General features: G+C 30.6%; 1 protein-coding gene across 1 annotated transcript; it reads left to right on the forward strand.

Annotated features, from left to right (window-relative positions):
- The first annotated feature begins 398 nt into the window (after positions 1-398).
- On the forward strand, positions 399-5,029 carry LOC137931397 (uncharacterized oxidoreductase SSP0419-like). Its single transcript, XM_068774816.1, is given in 3 exon segments — positions 399-408; positions 4,271-4,604; positions 4,606-5,029. Coding segments are annotated over 3 exon segments (768 nt in total).
- The last annotated feature ends 2,761 nt before the right edge of the window (positions 5,030-7,790 follow it).

Below are 7,790 nucleotides of genomic sequence, written 5' to 3' on the forward strand. Positions count from 1 at the left end.
ATATACTCGTATATTAGTATCAATTTAGAAAACGCTTTTTCTTACTACATAGGTCTCCCACAAAGACTTGCATTAAGGTAACAATTGTTTAAACATTCACTCCTTTAAAGCTTTTACAGCTATAAATAATCACCATGGGTATTATTAGGTTAAGGAATAACACGTAGTGTTTTAATCAACTTTTGAATTTTTTTTAAGAAAAGTCAAGTGTTAGTACCATTAATTAATTAAATAAGTGGTAGTTTATTGTCTTCTCTTGCCTCTGGACCTACTAATCAGAGCCGTCCCTATAAAAATTGCCCAGTTGCAGTAGCGAATAAGTTGTTAAGGAGATTTTTATAGTATTCTTTTTCGGCGAAGGTAACGCCCTATTTTTGGTTTGACAGGAAGCGTAAGATATGGTAATTTGTGAATGCAAGGTCGGGAAATACCTCCGATGCTAAAGGGCTTCCGATTCTTTCGAGCTGAGCCATTTAAATGCAGAATTAATGACTTGTGCAATAAAGCCTTATTGGCTTTGTTACTGCAGATAGCTAGAGAGCCATACATATTTTTTGTATAAATACAAAATTTTCGAAACTCTTTTATTAAGTTTTTGGAATCTATTTATAAAAACTACTAATCACTCTACTAATTAAAAAAACAATGGTCGAAAACGTTGCTTTCCACCTCTCGGATTATATTTTTGACTCACAGAAGTAATAAAAAAATCAAACAACTGTTATAAACACAATTTTGTGGTATGTTGTTATAAACACAATTGTAAAGAGCTTCATTGAATACACAAAAAATGAAGCTTATGTTTTTTGATTAAATTAATCACGATCGAGAACTAGTAAACAGTTAAATAAATACTGATCTGTATCTGATAATGAATAAAATGCACGGCCATTTTTCTAACAAAAGTATTTTTTTAATTTGTTTAAATAATATTGTTGAAAGGAGACAAAATGAATAAAATAGATATATAGGGAACATACATTCATTGACATAGAATACATTCCAGGCATACGCAAATAGGACCAAATCAAGTAAAACAGTCACAATATTATTTTTCTGGCGCAGCTCAGTTTTGGGAATAAACAGTGCGATAAATATTCATGAGTGGTGTAAGCCTTCTTGTCGTAGGCCTTGAGGGTCTGATGGATGGCGTGTCAGGCTTTGTTGCCTTGCTTTCCTTATTCAGAAGAAATATTTAATTTACTTATGGATAAAAAGCAATTTAATTACTATAAGTAAATACCGGTAGCAATAAATCATTTCTTTTTAGAACATATCTAATTAATTTATTGTTTTTGTGATTTTGAAGCAGTTTTAAGATATATGTTATTCATTATGTAAGTTTAATATGTTTATTTCTTTTATTATTTTCTTATTAAGCTATATTTATTTTTAAATGGTAATTTTTTTTTGTGTTAAATGTAATAATAGTGTATACAATATTTGAAGTAACCACCGATTCATTCAAATTATAACAAAGAAATGAGCAAATTTTTAATAGTCCTTTTACGAAAAATAATTGTAATAAGTAAAACAGAGTACACAAATTATGCTGGTATATACTTATATACTTATATAAGAATGTTACAAGTTAAGAGATTATGTATGTTGGTATATAAGACTGAACATATCTGTCTGGGTTTGGTCCTATTGGAAATCTATGAGAAGCTTATTTATATTAACATAAGCAGATGATGATGGTGATGACGATGAACATGGCACTTAAATAAATCTTTATCAATCCTTTTGTAAAATAAGATGTTGTGTTTAAACTTTGGCTTTGTCAATAAAGACGAACTTAGAACTTATATCAAGTAAGTATATCCGATGGTTACACGATAACACACTTCGCAGTGGGATAAAAGTTTATTCGATGTTGGGTTCGCGTCGAGAGATTTCCGGCAAAATTTCCCGCATACCGCTAACACACTACGATAACGGAAAGGCCTATATCTAGACATTTTCCCTTGAGTAATAATAGCGTTAAATCCATTACATGTTTACTCTAATTTATTTTTCGTAACAAAGAGCAAGAGCCAATAGTTCACTAGATTAAATCATTATTGAATATGAGTTTTTACAATAACTAAATAAGAAAGTTTTTTTTTCTTTAAGCCTTTGCTCAGACAAATAGAACCAATCCAATCTTTGTAACAATTTAGGAAACATCTTGCGGAAGGACGAACACGGCAATTTCACTAATAGGGTTCTCGTTTTGACGAGCTCAACCAAAATAGAAAAAAAACCTATGAAGAATACGTCAGCATCTAAAAAAGAGCACCGAAAGAAAAATTCTGACAATCTTAGAACCAGTCTTAAAATTATTCTAATATTTATTAAAACAGTTTTGTTAAAAATTTTATTTTGGTTCTCTCTCACAAATCTATCTATATATAGATAAGAAAATTCCACCTATATATAGAATCCTCACGATGTCTCTGGAATCGTTAAGTTTAGAAACTTGAAATTTTGTAGTAATAATCCTTTTGACTAGTAGGGGTCAGATTAGAATAGATTTTACAAGATTCTATCTATTATTCTATAATCTACAAGATTATATCTATTTTACAAGAGTTGTGGGAGCTTTCATTAAAAAATATTATTTTTTTGACAGTAGCTTTTATAGGTCTAAAACTTGGAATATTTTTAGCCTGTTAAAAATCTCCTACAATGGATATAATAAAATTACTCCTGTGAAAGGCAGTGCGGGTTAACTGGCGTATGCGGAGTATAGCTATAGTTATATAGCATAAGAAGAGTTTACTAATTTTTAAGAATTTATTTTAGAATTGATTTCATAATGTTCCTCTGGAAAACATCTTATGGATTAACAGTGGAATCATAGTTTCCTTCTAATGAGATTGGGTAATGTTCGTCGTAATGATAAAAATAAAAGAGGTACTTCAATAACGTCACTCAGAGTTACTTGTCAGTCTATATTTTGTTTATAATAACTACTACACCCCAAAATCTGCGTATTAAAATTATTGTAATACTTTAAATAGCAAGGACCTCACTTTAATTATTTTAGTTTTGACAACGATATCGCTTGATTAATTTAATTTCATTTATGCTTTATTTGATTATATATATATATATATATATATATATATATATATATATTATTTTTTAACTTTATCTGTGTTGTTAAACTATTAAACGACGTGTTGTTGAAGAGTTTCTTCCTGCTTCATCTCCAAATCTGTAACACTTTGTGAAGCAGAGTAGATTAGAGTAAATTAGATTATAGAAAATAATTACTTCACAATAAATAAACGTACTGTTGAAAGTTCCAAAGTTGCATAAATTAATTTTATCTTTATCTTTTATCTTACAGTTGTCAGAAATCAGTCATAATCCTTGTTAAAGCATACGTGTAAGTTAGTGTGAAACTAGGATCAGCCGTGACAGACAGGGTAGTGAGAACTACCCTGGTTTTTTTTGTTTAATCAGAATACGTGACTTTACTGTACTATTCATGAGATGGTGTTAATGCAATATCTAGAGTAGTTGCAGTGGTAGTAACGTGCAAGTCATGTATATGCGGGACTTCATCAGACGGGATAGAAAGCGTGATCCGTGGAGAGTGTTTTACGGTTGACGATTGGGCTGTTTCGAAGACAGCCACGTTGACATAATAACTAGTAACTTGGGATGATTGCCAGGTTTAGCGAAGTAAGACAGTACTCGCGGAAAAATAATATATCATTAGAAGGATGATATCAATGATTCTTTTATGAAATTCGGTGATTGTCCGCAAGAATTCATTTCAAATGAGTGTTTGAGACCCGTCTGAAGTGTATTACGAGAGAGGTTAAAAATATAACTTTATCTTCGGTCAATTTTATATATTCATACTCGTATGTATGCGGTTCAAATAAATAGCTTATACCTTTTATTAATAGATTTTGACACCAATGGTAATAGTTCTTAATATTTCGTTATTTTTATTACTGAGAATTGATTCTTTCAAGATTACTATTTATAGCTCCTGCAAGTATGAATTGCACATGGATTTAAAAATAAATATAATAAATAATTTTTAATAGTAGTTGTAATAACATTGTTTTCTGTCCAAATGCTTACTGTTTTTTTTTTCAAAAGGTTGTTTAATTGTTGGTTTGTTTATTGTGTTTGAATTAACTTCATAAGTATTTATTACATTTTCAAGCTTAATTAAAACTGGTTTTCGCTCTTGCCTCATTATATTTGCGAGGTTATAAATACGTAGATAAAACTTAAGCGGCAGTCTTATTTGGGCGATCGACAGCGATGGATTTCGAAAACAAAGTTGTTCTAATAACCGGCGCAAGTTCTGGCATTGGAGCTGTCACTGCTATTTTGTTTGCTAATCAATCAGCTAAAGTAGTTCTCGTTGGGAGAAATGAAACGTCTTTAAAAGACATTGCAAGCCGGTGCGAAGAAGCTAAAGGCATTGAACCATTGATTGTTAAAGCTGAACTAACTAATGATGTAGATGTGAAAAAAATTGTCACTAATACTATAGAAAAGTTCGGTCGCATAGACGTGCTGGTGAACAATGCAGGATGTGGATTTAGAGGTGGTATTCTTGACGGCGTCCATCTCTTTGACCGGGCAGTGGCGACGGCCGGCATACCTATTAACTGAACTTGCAACTCCTTTCCTTATAAAATCCAAAGGGAATATAATTAACGTATCTAGTATTGCAGCATTTAAACCAATCAAAGATATTATGTTTTTACCATATTGCATGACAAAGGCAGCGTTGGATCAATTCACTAAATGCGTCGCTCTTGAACTTGGTAAAGATGGAGTACGTGTTAATTCAGTTAATCCTGGTTGTGTAGAAAATAACTTCTTATTAACTTGCGGTTTTACAACAGAACAGACTGAGAGTTTATTTGAAAGTCGTAAAAATATTTTTCCACTTCAAAAAGTAGTGAAGACAGAGGACGTTGCTAAACTTATTCTTTTTCTCGCCAGTGATCGTGCTTCAAGTATAACCGGTGGTATTTATGTAATCGATTGTGGTGAAACGTTATTGTAGTGAGAAATGCTGGAGTGAATTAACGAACTGAGAACACAGTTTATTTGCTTTTTATTTTATACATATTGTAAGTATATTTAGCTAATGTAACTCGACATTTTTGTAAAATAATTTAAAACAATTTTTTTATGTAGTACGAGATGTATTATTTTTTTATTACCTATTGTTCTGCAAATCAACGCAGTCAGTTGCCTAATTGACCTTGTATGCCATTCAAGTTAACAGACCTTTTATGCCACTATTAATTAATTAAAATAAAATAATCATTTTTTTTACTCCGTTTAATCTTCCTATTTAATACGGTACGCAATCAGTAATAAAACAATAATTAAAGACAATGATTTTATGATTGTAGATTGATAGCTCGCTTTTTGTGTGTATTTGTATGTTTTTGATTTGTGGATAACTTTATTTTTGAGCCGTAATACATAACGTAACGTGACGTAATATGTGACATTAATTACAATGGTTAACATTATGTGTAAACCACACATAATACTTTTTCACGCGTTTAATTGACAAAACACAGTTTGTGAACAGCAATAAATTATTATTGTTAGAACTTAGATACATTTTTATGTGTTACACTATAACACAGTTACATTTTAAATGAAAGTGTTAGTTTCTTACATCGATACTCTGTAAAATCTCAAGTATCTCTTAAGTTTTTTTTATTTTTAGTTCTAATGCTGTGACAAATCACGTTCCGAAACAAATCTATTTTGTTAAATAACACAGGTCAAATATTTTCCAGTTTTCTTGCACAACAGGAGCTTGCGGACGGTGTCAAATACTTTTCTTATTTGAACTGTCATGTTAGATATTAATGTCTTATGGGTTCCTTGACTTTGTTTACATAATATTATTCAAATACTATATTATATTCCAATTTAGCTGGCACTGGAAGTATTTTATATGTATTAAAAATTGATTTAAGTTCAACTCACACTTTAATTTTAACTTTTTAAATACAAGATGCTTAATTAATCGAATTTGTAATTCTTTTATACGTACAGGTTTTGTTTTGAATATAAGGCCATGGTTACTTATCTTAAAGTTAATTAATCAGACAGTCTGTGCATAGTACAATTCATACATGATTTTCTCCTTTGTTATTCTGCGAAAGTAAAAGAATTTACCCACAACTGACCGCAATTTTCTACAGATTACATATCACGTAGCAGTACACTATGATTTAGCATGTCAAAAGATTTTTATAATTGATAAATAAAGCAACAAATAACTTGTTATCGCCCAAGCTGTAGATGATGAAGATGAACTGAGCGACTGGTATTGTGCAATGGCGGAACGCAGTTGGGAATAGTACTATTATTTTATAAGGGTGTGCTTATTTGTTTAACTAAAACTTTCACTACTATTTGATTTATGACCAACAATATATTTTTTTTCAATTGATAAGGTACAAGATAGTAAGTTCGCTCGTCATAATTCTTCTGACGAACGTTAGTAGTGATTCGCACTCACAAACGGTCAAAGCATAATTCTGTCAACTACTCGTCGACAATCGCCTCACGCGTTATCTATGTCACAGATATTGTCACAGCAGTCTGTTGCTTTAGAACATGTTTTTATAGACAGTTTGCATAGACATGTTAATTATGATGTCTCCAATTAATACTATTTTTTTTGCAAGTGAATTTTTTTTAGTAAGGTGTCCAATTCTTTGATGCATGTTAATTTCTTCGCACTTGGTGGTCTGTATGTTGTTATGTAAATTGACTTATTGCCGTATTTAAATTTTCCGATAATTGTTACAGCTTTTATTTTTAGTATTATTTAGTATTACTTGTACTGTAAATTATATATCATCTGTAATATTACTAAAATTCTACCTTCTTCTCGTGTCTGGTGTTAGAAAATAAATGATGTCTAGGGATCTTATGGAAAAAATGTTTCACTCTTTATGTTTAATTTCGTTAATACAAGTGCTGTTAGAGTTTGACCACGTAATATTTAAATAATATTAACAACTGGTTAAATTGCTTTATAAGAGATCGAATATTCAGATCTGTTGTTATAACGTCAGTAATTTTAAGATAGTTTTAAGTTTTGGCGTTGATATCTAGTGTAACCAATATCATTTAAGACCTATATCCGAATCGTTGATTTTTTATTTGGTTTCTAACCACCTAATATCTACCTACCACCACCTACCACCTAATATTAGTTATGTTGGTAGAATTCTTAGAATACTTTGTTTCCTGGCGTTTCATATCGATATCGGTTTTAAAATGTGTGACACTTTACGCCTCACATTTTTTGCCTAGAATAATCGAGTTTTGTGTCTGTATAAATTAAATATATAAAATTTTGTGTATATATAAAGATGATATGAATTTCTAAAGATTGTGATTTTGTAATATAAATTACAAATGGTAAAGTAAATATTAGGTTATTAATTCATATTAAGGACATGCAGATTCCTCAGTTTCTTTCCAAAATGTGCCTAAGATATATTGCGTGTACGCATTCGAACGAGAATTCTCCTTTTGATAGGTTTTTTTCTCAATAGTGGGATAAACATAAAACCAAGTAAATCTTAATGTTGGTGATTATAGTAAAAAATAATTGCTATGTTAGCGGTAAATAAATTTCTAGACGAAAACATAATAAAATAACGACGCTCATAAACAGGTCAATACGTGCGTATAAGCTTGTAATATAGTTCTAGTTGCGTAGGACATTATTCTTTATCTTGTGAGCAGCAAATATGTGGGTGTGAAGGAAACTACAATGTACG

This window comes from Battus philenor, unplaced genomic scaffold (assembly GCF_028537555.1).
Source record: "Battus philenor isolate CCGP_79_NKW_IND1 unplaced genomic scaffold, ilBatPhil1.0.hap1 SCAF_11, whole genome shotgun sequence".
NCBI lineage: Eukaryota > Metazoa > Arthropoda > Insecta > Lepidoptera > Papilionidae > Battus > Battus philenor.